This window comes from Aythya fuligula, chromosome Z, assembly GCF_009819795.1.
Source record: "Aythya fuligula isolate bAytFul2 chromosome Z, bAytFul2.pri, whole genome shotgun sequence".
Lineage (NCBI taxonomy): Eukaryota > Metazoa > Chordata > Aves > Anseriformes > Anatidae > Aythya > Aythya fuligula.
The window spans coordinates 36,076,044-36,097,049 of record NC_045593.1 but is presented as its reverse complement, the minus strand read 5'-3'; the positions used below and the strand labels follow the sequence as shown (position 1 = coordinate 36,097,049).

Sequence of the window (21,006 nt, the reverse complement as noted above, 5' to 3'; positions counted from 1 at the left end):
AAATGGTACAAAATGCAACAAAGGTATCCATCACCTCCTGACAAATACAACTGGTATCCAATCAAGTAAAACAACAGTCCCTAACATTTTTAATCCAAAGAAGCTCAGTTGCTTTTTCCAGAATTTACTCCTTGATGTTAGAATGTCTGATGGAAACAGGTAGCTGCTAAGGTGGAGGTGAATTCCATCATCGTTTATAAGCTGGGCAATTTCTTGTCAGGTTTCCTTTTAGAAAAGAAAACATACATTCCCAGGCTGCACACAAGTGTATTCAGGCTATATCAAGTTTGGTCTCTCAGCAAATGCCAGATAACAGTTAGGACATTTTACTTTCATTCAGGAAGATGAAGGGACTTAAAACCCATTTTAGGACAGAGGGTATATGGACCTTTTTCGTTCATGACCAAGAATTTCTCAAAAACACTCATTTATGCTCTAAGACAGCCATCCAGCCTCAGTCTTTTTAGCATATTCTTCCAGAAAATGTCAATCAACTGATGAAAGTGTCTACAGCACTGCAATATTCTAGCATTTGCAAAAGGAACAACATGGAAATTACTTTTTACAGACTGGATGAGTAAGTATTCTTTTATACCTCAGTTGGTAAAAGTTTGGAAATGAATGGAATCAACTCAGCCTTGAGTACTAGGAAAACATGTTGCTTAATGCATATCATCAGACATGATTTTGTAACTTAGTAAAAAAAAAAATCCAGTTCATCTAAATGATACAACAAACAACAATGAATAAGGATATATTTTAATCTAGAAAGATAATGAAAAAAAAAAAAAGACTAGCTGCTAAAGCACTAAACATGTCAAGAGCTAGCAGTTTCTGGGATCTGACTGTTTTTTGGAAACACATGGTTATTGCTCAGCAGGCCCTCAAGTCTTTCTCGCTGCTGGTTGCCTTTCCACTTCTCTCTGTGCAAAGACTGACTAAACTGGCAAAAACAAAACAGCGATTTTTAAAGTTGGCATTTGAAACCTTCACTAGGTTCCTTAAGCTCTATCTGGGGCTGTGAAAGTAACATATATGAAGTAACACAAAAGAAAACAATGACGTTCCATCATTAGCAGCTGAAGATTTCCACTAAATCTCATATGATTTATAAAAAAAATAAAAATAAAGGGAAAAAATATTTTTGTACATTCAATTGCCTGACGTTATAAAAAATAATGAAACAGAAAACTGCAGAAAAATGAGATCAAGAATGGTGAGGCTTTATTTCCAAATCATGGCTCTTTAGTATAGTACTTCCCCAAAACTTTTACTCTCTCCTTTTGAATTGTGCAAAAGGAATTCACCACATACCCAGTTGAACTGTAACTATGCATTGTTGAACACTTCTCCCAAAGCATTCAAGAACAGCAAATAATACACCGAATCAGAATGACAAAGAATCTGTGGTAATACACTACCTATCTGACTAGGAAAGAACAACCTTCACCGAACCATCAACTACTGTACAGTTTATTAAGTTATAACAGAAGTTATCCATGAACAATTCTTATAAGATTTCCACCATTCTAATTTCATTTCAAATCCACATACTTTGTGAGACTAGTATTAAAAAAGAAGTCTGAATGAGCATGAAATTTCTGTATCGTTGTACTGCAAAACACATTTCAGATTCTGGTGAAAGCTTCATAAACAAATAAACACGTTTTAGATTTTACACACACATACATATATATACACAGATATTTTAAACATAAAAAAAATAATTTTATATGTTCTGCACACACACAAAATAAATTTAACAGTTTATGCCTATATGTAAAAATTATTGATTTCATAGGCATATGGGAGACCTGAGGGAAAGCATACTTTTAAATAAGACTATGTATTTACAAATAGAAAATGCACGTTCAAGAAAAGGAAAAAAAAAAAAAAACACATTTGGAGCGAAAATAACCTTAAGACTAGTATTTCTATTAGCCTATGTATATACATATAAAATACCTGTTTCTTGTTGCAAACATAGTTGAACTCCTGTATTCTAAACTTACCCATAGATTGGTGTACCTTCATCTGATATAATTCCTCTTCAAGATTTAGTCTTCAAAAGAGTAAACAGAAAAAAAGTAAGAATGATGAAACAACCATATATCTGCCACTGAGACTATTAAAACAAAATTAAACCAAAACCACGTAAATATATTGAGGGGAAGAAGTTGTCAACACCCAGGAACTCTTCTAATTTGATGACACCCAGCATACTTCAAACATAAAGAGCCATTGGTACAATAGCTCATTAAAACTTATAAACCTGAATTTATAAAATTCAGATGTAATGTAGGTGGTAACATACACTAAAATTTTCAGCTAGTCCTTTTTAGGTAAGGAAATACCAGAGCTAAAAACATGGAATCCTGTTTGTGGAGGAGTAAATGGTAAGCCTCAGGGGAAAGCACAGTCCACCTTATACGGATAAATCTTACCATTCCTCTTTGTCCAGAAAAGGTCTGTACTGCAAATCACATGAATTACTGAAGTGGTGTTTAATGTTTTATAAAATTACTTATATATAAAAGTTGCCAGGATAACAATGCTAAAGCTTCAAAGTCAAATTGGGAAATGCTAGAATTAACCATATTACTTCGAATGGCTCATTTATATTTGTGTTTTCTGACCTAATCTTTAAACACATAGTTGTAGACTATTTTAGCAACAAGACGTGACCTTTTTTAGGTTAGGATCCTACAGAACAGATAGCAGTCATTTAATATGCAGAATGTACTTAAAATATAACCTCATATCCTGTACACATACACATTATTGTAGGTCTGCTCTGAAGGCTGGATTGCTGATCTCCTCACAGCCTTTTTTGGTGTACTCAAAACAGCAGCAACTAAATGCTTCATAAGAGATTAATTTTCTTTACAAAATCCCTCTGAGATGAGACGAAAGAAAATCAGGACAAAATACCTGCTAACTTCAGGAATGGGTTTAAAAATGAGTCTTCTGTTTTTTAAAGCACTTTATATGTTTAACACTTCTCTCAGCTGTAAATCTAGGTACTGCAATTCACATCCCCCAGTCTCACTTGGAAATCATCATAAATACAAAGAAAATGAGAAACACACACACAAAAATAAAGTAACTTGCTTTGCATGACACATGACTACAGCTATTTTGAGGATCACTCAGCTTCACAGGTTGACTTTCTTTGCTCTTCACTCATTCTCCATGCCTCAGTCACCATTAACATTGTAATAAATGACCACAGTGGCCTTTACCCTTACACTAACTGCTTCTCATTGCAAGCTACTCACCTTGTGAACTGAATGGCAAGCTACAGACTTGTAAACACATTGCATATATAATTAAAGACTATATTTAATATTGTATGTTCTCTATGTACAGAGAACAGGAGGCTGGTGGAGGCTGGTGACAACGGGTGTCCCTCAGGGGTCTGTCTTGGGACCACTGCTGTTTAATGTATTCATCAATGACATAGACAGCGGGATCTGTCTCACTTGCTGGGAGTGCACTCACTTGCTGGGAGTGCACTCTCAGCAAGTTTACAGATGACACCAAGCTGAGTGGTGTGGTTGATACCAAAGAAGGAAGAGATGCCATCCAAAGAGACCTGGACAGGCCGGAGAAGTGGGCCCATGTGAACTACATGAGGTTCAACAAGTCCAAGTGCAAGGTGCTGCCCCTGGGTCAGGGCAATCCCAGACATGAGCACAGACTGGGAGAAGAACTCACTGAGAGCAGCCCTGCAGAGAAGGACCTGGGGGTTCTGGTGGACAAAAAGCTCGACATGAGCCAGCAGTGCATGCTTGCAGCCCAGAAGAACAAACAATACTTGTAAAAGATTTTTTAAAATAGTAAACATATACAAAAATTTTTAGAGTGATAAGAGAGCTGGAAGCAAAGAAATAATCTGAAATAAGTAAAGGCATAAGTTTATTCTGTGAATATTTGAAGCACTTCTAATTAAATTCATTTGTCTGTGAAACAGACTTCCACAAAAGTTACGGTATATCTCAGCTGGAAATATTTCAGACTAGCCTAGAGAAGAAATTGCATGGTATAATACAGGATCCAGTCCATATAAGTCATTGAATGGCTTGCATGAATGTTAGAAATGGGCCCATGGGCCATCCATGGGTCCTGATGGGACAAGAGAGGTGCCGGAAGACTGGAGGATAGCCATTGTCACTCCAGTCTTCAAGAAGGGCAAGAAAGAGGATCTGGGAAACTACAGACCAGTCAGTCTCACCTCTGTTCCTATAAAGGTGTTGGGACTTGTTCTGGATGCCATCTCCAAGCAATTGGAAGAGAAGATTATGAGGAGCAGTCAGCATGGATTCACCAAGGAGAAGTCGTGCTCGACCAACCTCGTTGCCTTCTATGATGGCATCACCAGCTGGGTAGATGAGGGGAGAGCAGTGGATGTCATCTACCTTGACTTTAGCAAGGCTTTCAATACTGTCTCTCATGACATCCTGATAGCAAAGCTGAGAAAGTGTGGGATAGAGGAGTGGACAGTAAGGTGGGTTGAGAACTGGCTGACTGGCCGAGCTCAGAGGGTGGTGATTGGCGGCGCAGAGTCCGGCTGGAGGCCTGTGACTAGCGGTGCTCCCCAGGGGTCAGTGCTGGGTCCAGTCTTGTTCAACATCTTCATCGACGACCTTGATGAGGGAATAGTGTGCCATCAGCAGGTACGCTGATGACACAAAGCTGGGAGGAGTGGCTGACATGCCAGAAGGCTGTGCTGCCATTTAGCGAGACCTGGACTGGATGGAGAGATGGGCAGGAAGAAACCGAGTGAGATTTAATAAGAGCAAGTGTAGAGTCCTGCACCTGGGAAGGAACAACCCGAAGTATCAGTACAGGCTGGGGGACAACCTGCTGGAGAGAAGGACATGGGGGTCATGGTGGATGACAGGTTGACCATGAGCCAGCACTGTGCCCTTGTGGCCAAGAAGGCCAATGCGATCCTGGCGTGCATTAGAAGGAGTGTGGCCAGCAGGTCAAGGAAGGTGATCCTCCTCTACTCTGCGCTGGTCAGGCCTCACCTGGAGTATTGTGTCCAGTTCTGGGCTCCCCAGTACAAAAAAAGACAGGGATCTCCTAGAAAGAGTCAAGTAGAGGGCCACTAAGACGATACAGGGCCTGGAGCATCTTCTCTATCACAGAATCATCTAGGTTGGAAGAGACCTCAAGATCATCGAGTCCAACCTCTGACCTAACACTAACTCGTCCTCCACTAAACCATATCACTAAATTCAACATCTAAACGTCTTTTAAAGACCTCCAGGGATGCTGACTCCACCACTTCCCTGGGCAGCCTGTTCCAATGCCTAACAACCCTTTAGGTAAAGAAGTTCTTCCTAAGATCCAACCTAAAACTCCCCTGGCGCAACTTCAGGCCATTCCCCCTCGTCCTGTCACCAGGCACGTGGGAAAACAGACCAACCCCCACCTCGTACAGCCTCCTTTAAGGTACCTGTAGAGAGCAATAAGGTTGCCCCTGAGCCTCCTTTTCTCCAGGCTGAACAATCCCAGCTCCCTCAGCCGCTCCTGGTAGGACTTGTTCTCCAGGACCCTCACCAGCTTCGTCGCCCTTCTCTGGACTCTCTTGAGCACCTCGATGTCTTTCTTGTAGCGAGCGGCCCAAAACTGAACACAGTACTCGAGGTGCGACCTCACCAGAGCCTAGTACAGGGGGACGATCACCTCCCTAGCCCTGCTGGCCACACTGCTTCTTATACAAGCCAGGATGCCGTTGGCCTTCTTGGCCACCTGAGCACACTGCTGGCTCATATTCAGCCGACTATCCACCATCACTCCCAGGTCCTTCTCCGCCAGGCAGCTTTCCAACCACTCATCTCCCAGCCTGTAGCTCTTCTTGGGGTTATTGCACCCCAGGTGCAGGACCCGGCACTTGGCCTTGTTGAACTTCATACAGTTGACCTCAGCCCAAAGTGTGGGAGACAAAGGGATTTGGCCAACCTCTCTTTTCAGTGGTTTGTGGGGACAGGACAAGGGGCAATGGCCACAAAATGGATCACAGAAAGTTCCGCACCAACATGCAAAAGAACTTCTTCACAGTGAGGGTGACGGAGCACTGGGACAGGCTGCCCAGGGAGGTTGTGGAGTCTCCTTCTCCTTTTGTTTTTTGCCTACTTGGGCAACCTGCTCTAGGGAACCTTGGCAGGGGGATTGGACCTAATGATCTCTTGAGGCCCCTTTCAACCTCTACATTTTTGTGATTCTGTGAAATGCCCAACTGAGTCATTTGACCAGGGCTGGATCCATCCACCACCAGTGCTCTGTATCCAGCAGAGGCAAAAGCAGATGTTACTTCAGGAGAGTGCAGAAGCCTAACTATTTCTATAGTCTGATCCCCATTTTTCCATACTGAAAATGGCACCTAAGCACTTCCTTTTTTTTTTCTCTGCTTTAACTGGCTCTCTGTTGCTAAAAGTATCTCCTCCAATCCCACAGAAATGTGATTTCTTTATAGCCTTTCATGTGTAGCCTTGTCAAAGGCTTTTAGAAAATACAGGTTAGATTTTATCTATGTGGTTACTGTCACCTTTCTGCAATTCCAGTAGGTTAAGAAAACAGAGTTTCCCTTTACAGAAGTCACACTAGGTCCTTCCCAACAAAATTGAGTTGATCTGTGTTCATTGATCTCTCTCCCTCTCCTTCCCTCTCATTTTAAGGACAGACTGCCATGTTCCCAAGTATGGAAGCAGTCAGGCTTACTGGTCTGGAGCTCCCTCTGGAGCTCTTTTTGTAGATGGGATTTAACAGTGGCAACATGCCAGTCCACTGGCACAGTGGCTGTTTACAATGAGGTTCCAGTTCAGTAATTTCATACTTGAACTTCCTCATACTCACTGGGTGTGAAGATATTACCATCAAGACATTAACAACTGGCTTATCTACTTGGCCTCATTATTGCTGTATGGTTATTTCAAACAAATCTAACACTTCTGGTCTATCTACTAGAAAGAACAGAGGGGCTGTTGACATTTTCCTAGCATCTTCATTAGAGAAGGCTGACAAAAAGATTCACTGACATGCTCTTTTATGGCCTTGTAATCCTAGTGTATCCTTTTACACTGTTACCATTAAGCAAACCTAAAAGTTTCCTAATTGGCTTATTTTTCACATCATTTAAGCAGAATTACACTGACGTAGTTTAGGCATCCTTAAAAAACACTCTTGAAGAATTCTTTTAGCTTTCTCATCTTTCTTCTTGCCTTTAAACTGACATTTTTTATTGGTTTTCCTGTTTGCACCAAAACAAGCTTAAGCTTTAAATGTTGTGTTGTGTTTTTTTTTTTTTTTTCTTTTCTATGTGGTCCACATAAGCTACCCAGTTGAGCTGATTTGTTTTTAGTTTGGTTGATTGTTTTTATTAACTCTTAAAAAAAAAAAATTGCAATACATATTTTAGCTGGGTTTCCAATTTAGTACCTTTCTTAGCAGTCTCCAATTGTCTATAGGCTTTCTATCTTGGTATGGGGGGAAGACATGTCTATTTGCTTCATTTTTGTGTGGTTCTCTTTCTGGAAAGTGAATACTGGCAGCTCACTTGATTTGGTCTGCTCTCTTCTGCTAGTATTTAAATATAATTTAAATATATATACATATATATATATATGTAAGAGGCAAAACTTGAACCCACCTTCACTAAGGACCGGATATGGGGAGCTACAGGCCTCACCTCTGCTCCTAGGAAAGTTACAAATCAAATCATCCTGGAAAATGTTTCAATGTTTCTAGCCACATGATTGTCAGGAAGATGATTCAAAATAGACAGTATGGATTTACCAAAGAAAAATCTTGCTTGACTAACTTGACTGCCATCTAAAAAGAGATGACTAGCTTTGAGAATAAAAGGAAAGCAGGTACCCTGCATTCATTGAATTTGTCCAGGCCTCTGAGAGAGCCTCCCACCTCGCACCTCCTTACTGTTAAACAACTGAGATGTAGAATTGCAAAATAGGTGAGATTGCTGGAAAATTTTCTGGACTGCCAGGCTCAAAGGGTTATGATCAAAAGTATCACTCACAGGGATCCATACCAGAGCTAGAACTTTTTAACGTCTTTACGAAAAACCTAAATGATGGGTTAGGGTACCTCCCAGCAAGTTCACAGATGATCTACAGCTTAGAGGAGCAACTGAGGGCTGGGCAGCTGCTGTTCAGGAAGACCTCAACAGGCAGAAAAAATGGGCTGAAGGGAACCTTATGAAGCTCACCAAAGGCAAACTCCTGCCAGAACAACCCAGTGCAACAGTACAGCCTCAAAGACCTCTAGGTCTGAGCAACTAGTTGAGTATGAGTCAACAGCATGCCTTTGTGTCATCTCCAATTTTACTATGACTTACTTACTATTAGAATATAGGACTTTCATTCAAAAAAATACATACTGCTGCCATTTTTCTGTAACAGTTGTACAATACTACACTTAAAAAATCCTTTTTATACTGTACCAGTCTCTAACCATGTAATCCTACTCTGTCTTTGCTGCAAAGAGGGACTACAACATTCCTGGGCAACACTGTATCCCACAGATTACATTCCTTCTTCCAGGTCTCCAAGATACCTAATGTCTCAGGATTGTCACCTGATGCCAAAAAGTCCAGCTGATTTTTTGGCTTCTAGCAGTAGCATAGACGTCCTTGCATATCATTTCTTCATTCTGTTGCTTAATAAGCCAGTCAACAAGTAGTACATACAATATCTTTAGAAAGCCTTCCTTATCTTTTGTGACCTCCCACTAACAGCACCAGCTTCCATCTATCCTTAAAAGAGTCCATTTGATTCAGACACTTTCTTGGTACAAAAGGATGTACATAGACAGCAGGACTCATCTCTTTGTGGCCTCCCCATCTAAGAGAACATATTCCTCCATGCAACAGCACATACAGAAGATGTCTTCCATGTAGATAATGATACATGTACACATCACTGTGTAACAAACTGAAATAATTACATCCACTAGTGGGACTGCTACCTGCATCCTGAGCTAAATATTTCTTAAATCGAAGGAAGCTTATGCAGATACACCTTCAATTTCTGATCTAATTACTTTCCTATCCTATCCTTATTAGCTAGTGAACTGTTTGCTTGGTTTATTTAATCTCTGAAGTACTAAAATCTTTCTTTCATAAACTTCGTAATTCTTCAATGCAGAGATAATGCTACTCAAGGCCAGCAAAGTTAGCATTGAGCTAAGAATTTAAGTAATCTAAGAACATATTCTATACTGATTCTTACTCAATCTTTTCTTTCTAAAAAATAAATGTACTACAGCATGACACCTTCAAGCCTTATCTGCTCCAAAACTTTAAGACAAATACAGTGCTAACAAAAAAATAATGTATAATCTGTATGGTTTTGGTGAATACCACATTAATTTTACAAATTCAGAAGATGACACAGGAAAATACTAATTGCTGTCTCTTTATAACACAACTGTCTACATTCAACTATTTATTTTTTATTATTCATAAATCTTTTTACATTTCAAGATAAAAAGCAGTGCAATACCTGCAACATGAACCACATACAGAAGCAGTTAGCCCTTCCTTTTTTTCTGTTGTTCCCAACTCAGCAGTAAAATGTGCTCTTACACATGTGAATATTTCTTGACACACTACTCTAGCTAGTATTTGTATATATAAAAAAAGCATCTGTCCAACCTAGTTCAGTTGTCTACAATTCACAACAAGAATACTATAGCCTGCATATTTTGTTAAAAGAGAGCAGCTCAAGAAAAAAAGAGGAAAGGATGTAATCTGGTCTTCTTTGCAGAGGTAGTATGATTGCAACTTTCCCCAGGAACAAGTGAATATGATCAGTTGGAGGAAGCATCAAAGAAGGGTCAAGTGAGAAACTTTCTGAGGAACAAGATGGGACTTTGAGGAATTCAAGGTAACTGAAGTCAAGTATAATGCAACACTCAAAGAAATGATTCAACTTGAAAAAAAGGAACGGGGGGGAGGGGAGAGAAGTACTTTTGACCCTTTCATTTACACAATCACCTCACTTTAAGAAGATACTGTTAGCTCGTGTCTAGTGGAATTTACAGTTATCGTTTGAAAACCTTTGGTACATTTTCTTAAAACTGTATCTGTCAAGACAAAACGGATCTTCATCTGGGCTTCATCCTGTACCAGATTAGGTACTTGAAGAGAACTGTGATCCAGCTGCATGGATTCTAGTGACATGAGATGCCTCCCTCACTTACTGAGGGTGAAAGAGGGATTGCCTCTGCAATCCTTCATCTCAAAGGATCAAAAATAAGCTCTGTGTGTGGTAATGAAGAATACTAACCTACTAGAACTAGAGTCAGAACAGCAGCATCAAAGTTCAGATACTGTGAATAACAGCTTTCAAAACTCTTAGAAGATTAAGATAGTATTTGCTATAATTATCTTGAGCATATATTCACTGATTTGCTGCAGTTTTTTGCTTGGTCATTTTTGATTAACACATCAAAAAATGGAAAGAAGAAACGCTTAAGGTTTTGATACTAACTGAAAAGGGATTTTTTTAGGGCATTGAAAAACTTGTGTTTGATTTACCAAGTGCTGAGCAAAGGGCATCGTGTTTATGTCATCTGAAAAGATCCAAGGCATAAACTGAAGCTGAGAGACAGAATCTTTGAAGATATTTCTACAGTGGAAAGGTAGTTTCTCTGTAAAGTGTTTCTAGCTGATTATAGTCTCGAGGCACAGATACTGAAAAGAATTCTTTCAACATTAGTACATGCCTCCTCCATCTTTGCTAGTAGAAGTACTGAGAGTTAAGGTAGGCAATTTTGAAGATGATGTATATTTTAGATGTCTCGTATAAATCTCCATATAACTGTGCTTTTGGCACTTATTTATTTATTTATTTATTTTAGGATTGATCAACAAATTTCATATTTTACAATTACATACAACTACAAGGCTGACTTTAAAAAAAAAAAAAAGAGTAGCATACTTTAAAATTTTTGGATGATATCAAACATTTTTTTTCCTCTTAAGTAGTTTTAAGAAAACAGAAAAATTATCTTTTCACTTTATGATTCATTATCTTTCCTGTTTCAGATTATAATAATGGGTAGAACAAGTATTTGAGCATCTCTTCTCTCAGTAGGGAAATTCATCACTTAGGAACTCTGTGAGAAGAACAGATCTACAAAAATACAGAAACAGTCAACTGTCTGCTTTATAAAGCAGTAACACAGAACACAGAGGATGCTTTCAGCTTCACAAGTCTCCTAAGGACAATATTTACTTGAAAAATGGGGTGTTTCCTAGCTCTCTTTTTCATAATAAGTATGTTTTTGCTTAAGCAAGCAAATACAGAAATATAGCATACAACAGTGTCGTGGCTTAACCCGGCTGGCAGCTAAACACCACGCAGCCGTTCGCTCACCCTCCCCCCTCCCTCTCTGGGACGGGGGAGAGAAATGGAAAGTGAAGCCCGTGAGTTGAGATAAAGACAGTTTAATAAGACAGGAAAATAATAATAACAAAATAATAATAACAACAATAATAATAATGTTACAATGGTGATAATAGGAAAGTAATAATAATATGTACAAACAAGTGATGCACAATGCAATTGCTCACCACCCGCTGACCGATGCCCAGCTTAACCCCGAGCAGTCCGGCCCCCTCCCCCCGGCTAGCCACCCCTATATATTGTTTAGCATGATGTCAGATGGTATGGAATACCCCTTTGGCTAGTTTGGGTCACCTGTCCTGGGTCTGTCCCCTCCCAGCTCTTACTGCACCCCCAGCCTGCCTGTTGGCAGGACAGAGCAAAAAGCTGAGATGTCCTTGGCTTGGTATAAGCACTGCTCTGCAACAATTAAAACATCGGGGTGTTATCAGCACTCTTCTCATCCTAAGCCAAAACATAGCATTCCACCAGCTACTAGGAAGAAAATTAATTCTGTTCTAACTGAAACCAGGACAAACAGTTATAAATGCTGTAAGGGAAAAAATATTTTCTTCCATTTCTTGCCTTTTTAAAAGTAAATTCCAGGTCCTTCACCAGCTTTGTAGCCCTTGTCTGGACATGTTCCAAGGCCTCAGTGTCCTTCTTGTAGAGAGGAGCCCAAAGCTGAACACAGTACTTGAGGTGCGGCCTCACCAGAATAGGAGAATGATCACCTCCCTGGTCCTGCTGGCTACACTATTCCTGATACAAGCCAGGATACCATTGGCCTTGTTAGCCACCTGGGCACACGGCTGGCTCATGTTCAGGCGAGCATCAATTAGCACCCCCAGATCTTTTTCGTCTGCACAGCTTTCCAGCCACTCTGTTCCAGGCCTGTAGCGCTTCATGGGGTTGTTGTGGCCAATGTGCAGGGCCTGGCACTTAGCCATGTTGAAACTCATCCCATCGTCTGCAAACTTGCTGAGAGTGCACTCAATTCCCTTGTACAAATCATCAATAAAGATATTAAAGAGGATGGGCCCCAACACCGACCCCTGGGGATCACCACTGGTGCCTGGTCACCTGCTGGATTTCACTCCATTCACCACCATTCTCTGGGCTTGGCTGTCCAGCCAGTTTTTAACCTAGTAAAAAGTGTACCTGTCCAAGCCAATGGGTTTCCAGTTTATCCAGAAGAATACTGTGGAAGGGCTTTGCTGTTCTAAGTTATATGGTCAGGGAACAACTTTCAACACCTTCCTAGCTGAGAAGTCAACAAGTCCTTGACCTAGTAGGAATCAGCACCTGAACTCTGCAGGAATCTGACTGGCACTTCCTAGAAGGCTGCCAGTATCTTCTAACATGGCAGATGAGGAGAAGAATCATGTCTTTGTTTTAACTCTGTAAGCCAATATTGATGTATTAATAATATCCTGAGAACAACCTCAACAGGTTTTGCTTACTACTGATAACATGATAAAAGTCATTCTTCTTCATTGCATCACATATATAAAAAGGCACCTAAGAGGAGCAGGGAATGGCATCCTGTTTTATGTACCAACTCTTCATTTATATTTTTGAACTATGATTGTGCCACAGCCACATTTGGCAATATTAAAAAAAGGACAGGTAAGAAATTGAAGGAGATCAAATCTATCCATTTGATTGTTTATGCTGGTATTCCATACATTTTTAAACGTACTGACTTTGACTCATAATTATAGTATTGGCTCTTCCCATATTATCCAATGTTCTGAATTCTATTTTATCACAATATAATAAAGGAGGAGTAACCAAAAGTATTATTTTCATAATACTCAAATATTTACCCACTTGGAATTTAGAAAGAGGTAGCATAATAAAAAATGTACTACAGAATCAGTTTTGCCAAAGGAATTACTTCTGATTTCTTTTAGATTATAGCTATGCATCAGCAAGAAATTCTCTATAACATTTGCTTACTTATCAAGTTACTTGAATAGGCGAAATGCTCATACCATCTGCATATAAGCAGGGCTTCTGCAAAATATACCTTCTTGCTAGAACAAAATTTCCTAGTACTCATCATTTTTAATTGTCAGCAGTTCTAAAGATACCATCAGGAGCCCTCACACAGCTCCAAATCTAAGGTACACGTACACATGTGCATTTGTGTCTCAATGCATTAAAGAAATGGTAATTTAGAAAGATAGACTGAACCATAGCATAAACTTTCTGCTTGCAGTTATCAGTTTAAATGGCTCCTTCCTTCGAGAGTTACTGACCCTAGGTTAACCCATTGCCAAAGGATTGTAGTTAGTCCTCTAGCAAACCACTGCCTCAAGAGTAATACACATCCCATAAGTCAGCCATTGCTCATCAGCAGCTTTTGGCATTCACAGGTAAGGCCAACAGGAGACTCCTACACTTCTCTGCATACAGATAAAAGGAATTAAGAGAGCAGGCTCATGGTAGTCTAAAATAAACATCCAAACAAACAATAAAACTTTTCTCCCATTTGTCCCAGGGAATTTTATCTGGAAAATAAAACCAAGCACAGAATCTATTTTCTAATAGAGCTGAATACGTAAGAAGGTATAACCCACTGAGGAAACTGACTCCTTCCCAAGGATTACAGGTTGTAAGACTGCAGCAGGATGACTCTTTGGAGAAATAAGCAGAACTAACCACAATCTCCTAATACATACTGTTGCTGTTGTGGACAGATATCAGGGGGCTAGTCCAGGAGCTGCTGCAGTTGGGAAAGCCTTCCTCTAAGTCCAAAAGGTAGCTGGCTGCCTTTTCAAATGTTTTCCTCCAGAGTCATTTAAGTTTGTTAAAGACTGGAAAGCCAAATTAAGAAGAAAATCAAACAGAAAAAAAAAAAAAAACTGTTAAAAAAGTTTTGCACATTTTTTTATCAGGGTCCTTGAAAAGGGACGTTAGTGTTGCTTATTATTGTAATGAAAATAAGTAAGTTTTAAAGACACTGAGTCAAAGTAGTGCAAGAGCATTTTTTTTTTTCTTACAGAAAGCTTAAGTCAAATAGGTTAAAAATTCTTGCCAGTATAACGGGACAATGGAAGAAACTGTTTTCTTTCCCCCAGTAAAAAAAATAATAATAATAAAAAAAAGGAGCTTAAGAAGAAAGACAGCAGATCAATGTGGAAAGGACTTCTAGGTAAGCAAAACTGAACAGTACTTTCTGTCCATGAATCTTGAAAAGGGTAAAAATCCTATTCTGTAAAATCTGAGTAGAATGCACATGCACACTACGCATACTTTTGTAAAGAGTCTATAAAAAAAAAAAAAAAAAAAAAAAAAAAAAACAGGAAGAGGCTCTGGTAAACCAGAATGGGGAGTCTGACATGTCATAATGCAAATGATAATTTTAATTTTTCACTCCAGAAAAATTGTTTAAGAGTAATGAGAACCAAACTAGGCACAAACTTTATCCAACATCTGAAATCCTAGTCTGACAGAAATTTTTTACTTTGTTCCTACAGCATTACGATTCAAGAACATTTGCCTGCAGTAAGGGTAAAATACGCCTTTTTCATGGGGCTGTATATTTATGTGTCAACTGACAGCCTTGGGAGGTGAGAGTAAACCTTGGAGCAGGTGTTTGATCTAGACTGTGTGAGAGAGCAAAAACCATTACATATGTCTGGGGATAATGCTGCCAAAAGAAGAGTAAAGCAAAAAGTACTAGCATTACTTACATTTTGTGAACATTCAAGCTATCCAGAATGATTTACTAGAATTTCTTTACAGCAAGAAAATTGTAAACTTACAGTTTATACAACACTATAAAGAAACTTGCATTTTTAATTAGCCAAGGAAATGGAATATTTGACTATACAGAGTCAGTGAACTATCTATCTTAGGTCATACATTCACTCTGCAAAATATGTCTTTATCATTCTTGTTTCCCAATTCAGTCACTCATAGGATGGATGAAAATTGCAGGAAGCGATATCTGTTGGTGCTAAGTAAAGTCTGTCTGATTTACAACCCACATTCAGGAGTGAGAAAGAATAAAAGCAACTTCTCCACACCAATCCAATGTCTGTTCACATACCAAAAATTGAACAGTACCATTGTTGTCAAGAATGAGCTTTGAGATATGTTTCAAATTAATAGTCACTTGGAAACCAAGGACGCACTAGTGACTGGTGACTAGTTCCAACATACAGCACATCCTTAGCCTATAAAAGAACAGTCGAAAATCCAGCTTACATTTTTTTTTTTACCTTCCCTCTAATCTTTTCTTTGTTTCACTGTAGCATGAAATTCAGCTGACGAGAAGATGGTTTAAAAAAGTAAATCATGCTCATAATTTTAATTTGTACTTATTTGTTCTTTCAGAACAACGCTATCACAACAGCCTCCCTCACAAACAATATAGCATAATCACTATAGGATTCACAACCTTCTCACTATGAAAGTTCAGTACAGTTTAACGAGATACATTAAGTACTTTATTTTTATATATACTTCCTGTTTTTATATATTGGGCAACCATCAATGGTATTAAATTCAACCAGGGTAAATGTTAGGTGCTGCACCATAGACACAGGTGCAGACAGAGAGACAAGTGGCTGGAGAGCAGCCCTACAGAAAGGGATCCGAGGGTGCTGGTAGACAGCAGGTTCAACAAGAGCCGGCTGCGTGCCATGGCACCCAGGTAGTCAAAATACATTGGGGTGCATTAAACACAACAGAGCCACCACAGAAAAAGAGGTGATTCTGCTGCTTTATTTAGCATTGGTGTGGTCTTGCCTTGAATATTGTTTACAGTTCTAGGCTCCAGAATAGAAAATGGGTGTTCAGGCACTTGAAGGCACCCAGGGGAGGGCAGCAGGGCCGGCAGGAGGCCTGGAGGGCATGCCCCCTGAGGAGAGGCTGCGCACACTCAGGCTTGTCCGGCCTGGAGAAGAGGAGGCACAGAGGCATCCCCACGGCTCCCTGCAGCTCCCTGGGGAGTGGAAGCAGCAGGGAGGTGCCGGTCTCTGCTCCTGGTCACCCATGGCAGGGTGCACGGGCATGGCACAGAGCTGCACCAGGGGAGGGCCAAGCTAGGCATTAGGAAACATTTCTGTGCAGTGAGGGTGGTCAGGCATTGGCACAGGCTTCTTAGCCGGGTGGTTGGTGCCCTGTGCCTCTCGGTGTTGACAAAGCATTTCGGCAATGTCTTATTGATTTGTTTTAACTTTGGGTTAGGTCAAGCCATGTGCTTACTAAATGTACAATACTTAATATTCCTATAACACTGATAAATCTACAGAAATCACTGTGATTGAACAGCAGTGCAAACAATATAAAGGGTCCTTGCCTTTCTACAACATCCACTTTTTTTTTTTCATCTCAGACAATGCACAAAATTTATTGTTAATTAAACTTGAATTCTGCCTTTCCCTGTATATGTACTATGAAAATAGATTTAACGGCTTGATTGCATGTTTTCAGTACAAGTCTCTTAATGTGTTAGAACAAACTGAAGTACTACAGGCGAGACTTGGAGACTTGATTATACTACTGGGATTTTGAATGCCTACAGACCAGAAAAAGCACCGTTGAATATGGAAGAACAAAAGAAGAACATTAATACATCTGACTTCCAAAAATCACAGTAAACCCCCAGACTTGTCTCTTAAGCAGGTCACAAGAAACTGTAAGATCTGATGGACACTAGTAAAAAAAAATTAGCCTGCTCCGCCCTGACAGATTATTCTCGCAAGAAAACAATATATTTGCTTCAGATAGCTGATGAAGTGCCTTGTGAAAACATAAGTGGAGGCTTCCTAGAAAAACAAATAATTCTCTTCACAAAAGGGGCCATGTGAGTTTATTATGCAAATACCCCTAAATGAGTTAATGTACACTTATAATTCTGAGTTTGGTCCTACAGAACTTCTTTTAAGAAATCACTACCCTCTAGTAAAACTAATACTTCTGGTTGATCACACTTTTAACTATTTTAAGGGGGTTTAGCCAACAACTGCACTGTTTCAAATTCTCAACATCATTTTATTGAATCACAGAATGGTTTGGGTTGGAAGGGACCTTAAAGCCCACCAAGTTTCAAACCCCCTGCCACGGGCAGGGACACCTCCCACCAGACCAGGCTGCCCAAAGCCCCATCCAGCCTGGTTTTGAACACCTCCAGGGATGGGGCATCCACAGCTTCTCTGGGCAACCTGTGCCAGGGCCTCAGCACCCTCTGAGTGAAGAACTTCCTCCTTATATCTAATCTAAATCTCCCTCTTTTAGTTTAATACCATTGCCCCTTGTCCTATCACTATCTGCCTGTGAAAAAGTCACCCTCATCTTTTTTTTCTAAGTCCCCTTTAGGTATTGAAAAGCCACAGAGAGGTCACGTCTTCCTGGAGATCAGCCCTCTGAGCATCTTTGTGGCCCTCCTCTGGAGCCTGTCTAACAGCCCCACATCCTTCTTGTGCTGGGGGCCCAGACCTAGATGCAGCACTCCAGGTGGGGCTTCACAAGGGCAGAGCAGAGGGGCACAACCCCTCCCTACACCCGCTGACTACTCCTCTGAGGATTCAGCCTAGGACTTTTGGGCTGCAAGCAAACACTGCTGGCTCATGTCGAGCTTTTTGTCCACCAGAACCCCCAGGCCCTTCTCTGCAGGGCTGCTCTCAGTGAGCTCTTCTCCCAGTCTGTGCTTGTGTCTGGGATTGCCCCGACCCAGGAGCAGCACAGAATCACAGAATCACAGAATTTCTAGGTTGGAAGAGACCTCAAGGTCATCGAGTCCAACCTCCAACCTAACGCTAACAGCCCGCACCTTGCACTTGGACTTGTTGAACCTCATGTAGTTCACATGGGCCCACTTCTCTGGCCTGTCCAGGTCCCTTTGGATGGCATCTCTTCCTTCTTTGGTATCAACCACACCACTCAGCTTGGTGTCATCTGCAAACTTGCTGAGGGTGTACTCGATCCCACTGTCTAAGTCATTAATAACAATATTAAACAGCACTGGTCCCAAGTCAGACCACTGAGGGTCTGTTACCCTCACCAGCCTCCACATATATTTCCATTGGGCAATATTCAGTCAAGTGAGTGAGCATGCACCTTTGCCAGTTCTTAGAACATCAGCTACAGAATTTAGGTTCTTATTGTTTTCAGTAAACTGAAGTCAAACTTTAGAGCTAGCAATATTTTTATCCACTGAAAACGTGCAGAAATACATAATTATTTTAGCTATATATGACTTTGTAGTCTAGTACCAGTAACTGCAGTAAAAAGTAAACAAGATCCCTGTTGAATCTAATTGCAAGAGTCACTAAATTTAATTATTTTGAAGTAACAAGCCTTCTATGTTCTAGCACTTTTAAAACTCAGGGAAAAAAAAGATTACTATACAGAGCTAATACATATGTAAGAGGGGCTATACTCTGTAGATAACACTTTCTAATATTGACATACCATGAAAGAATTTTGTCCTCCAATTAATTTTGGTACACAACCTAGCTATCCAGTGAAACAAAGAAAAAAATATTCCAGCATTTGGATGTTGTACACAACAACGGAAATTTTAAAACTAAAATTCTCTGAAGACCAGGCATTTACTGCTCAGCTAAAGATACTGCCCAGGATATTAAAACTGAACTTTTTTCAGCCAGTTTGCTAGGAAAAAGAGACATATTCAAGAAACATAAGAATTAATAAAGTGTAGCTTTTTGTTTCTTACTGTTGTTGTTCCAAAAGAGTAAATCCAGCTTTCCTCTAGCTTTCTAGCTAGAAAAGGAGCTTTCTAGCTCCTTTAGAAACTAGAGAAGGCAAGATGCATCATGTGCTGTAGATGGTCAAAGTTAGATTACTAGTTAACCCAGCGGTTAGATATCAGCACACAGATTATAGGCAAGCTGCTTTGACTCCAGGAAGAAAAAGAAAACAGAAATCATAATGTCTTGTTTTCAAAAAAAAAAAAAAAAAAAAAAAAAAAAAAAAAATGTGTGAAGTTATAAAGAAACCTTTATTAAATGGCCATTATAGCAGATTAAGAATGCTAACTAGCTTGCAGTGATCCCAATTGCTTCAAAGGTCCAGAGGACATTTCCTATATGGCTGACATGCACAGCTCAGATGAAAGAATGAGTACTAAATGTTGTTCAAATGATGTAACTCTCTCTTTAGCTTTATAAGCATTTCCTCCTTACCAGAAACTGTGTATGATCATACCATAAGGGCAACCAATTTCCAGTTACTTGTGAGGATAAGAATTATGTCACCATTTCATACAAGCAATCCAGAACAGAAAAGGTAAATTTGTAAAGCTTCCACAACAGTTTATAAATAGTAAAAAATATCTTTTCAAATCTGTATACCAAAGGGTAAAGGGAAAGGGTATTCCAATACCCTGGCAAACAAGTAATTTAATATGAAAATGAAGGAAACTCCAAAGTCATTTAAACTTGCTAGTTTACAATTCAGTTGTTGTTTAATTGTGACATTATGGACATGCAATGTATTAGTTTACCCTGAATTTCAACTAAATACAAACAACATAGATTGTGCCAACCTTCTCCTTTGCAAAGTTTTAACTGATATTTAAATATTACTGCTTTTCTGTTTGCTTATTGAGGTGAAAAAGTGATCAAAGCATGTTTTCCTTAACACAGAACACAAACATCAATATCAATATAACTGCTTTTGTAGCCTGCAATAATGTGTTACTTAACAGGAAATAACTACAGCATAACACAAGAATTATATACCTCACAGGGAAAATGACCCACATGTGAAAATCAAAAACAGGAAATCCTAGCAGATCCATGAAGCGGCTTTCACTTGGCCATTAGTGTTAACAAACGCTTAGAAAAATACTTAGTGAATTTATTTCAACTAACTTTTTTGTTCCTCTTTGCAATTCTTCAACTTTGGCATGAGTTTAGCTTGCAGTTTATAGAGAATTTCTTAGTACAGCGAGTTATGAGGGCTTAAAAACTAGATTGTTTTCTTAGCTACGGGTTCATTTCTCAATGTGAACTTGAATTGCAGTCATTTTGCTTTTTTAGTCCAACAATGAAAAAAAAAGGAGATTCTACAACTTAAATATGCACCTTTCAATCCACATAATATACATAGTGCAATATAATTTGATATTGTGGGTAAAAGAGTAAATAATGGGGAGAACAAAAACTGTTATTGTAAATAATCAGAGAATAATTATTCTGTAATGGTCTTAGTAATAATATAAACCATATTTATAGCAAAAATATTCTCTTCCTTCTAGAAGAATGTTGGGAAATTCAAGAGCAATGCATGCATGAAGCACAGAACACATACTGCAAAATCACAGTTTATTGATTATTGTATTTTACTAATCTCATACGGAACTATAAGAATATACAGATACTTTCTTTTATATGCACAAGTAGCTTAAATTTATAGATCATTGATAATGGAGAGGATGCAGGCCATGGCTCTGAAAAACATTACGTTCCTAATACAACACACACATACTATTCTTTACTAATCAGAAAGTAAAATATGGAAGTAATGCCATACATTCAGCCTCAACATTCTCCAGTACCTACCTCTGACGTTAGGCATTCAGAACTTCATGGAAATCAAAATTTCAAATATT

General features: G+C 39.5%; 1 protein-coding gene across 1 annotated transcript in view; it reads right to left on the bottom strand.

The window, feature by feature from the left end:
* CNTLN (centlein) overlaps positions 1-21,006 on the bottom strand; it is a 192,433-nt gene that overhangs the window by 65,987 nt on the left and 105,440 nt on the right. The window contains exon 13 of the mRNA XM_032206274.1: positions 2,013-2,062. Coding sequence (XP_032062165.1) covers positions 2,013-2,062 — 50 coding nt within the window. The remainder of the gene's footprint in view (positions 1-2,012; positions 2,063-21,006) is intronic.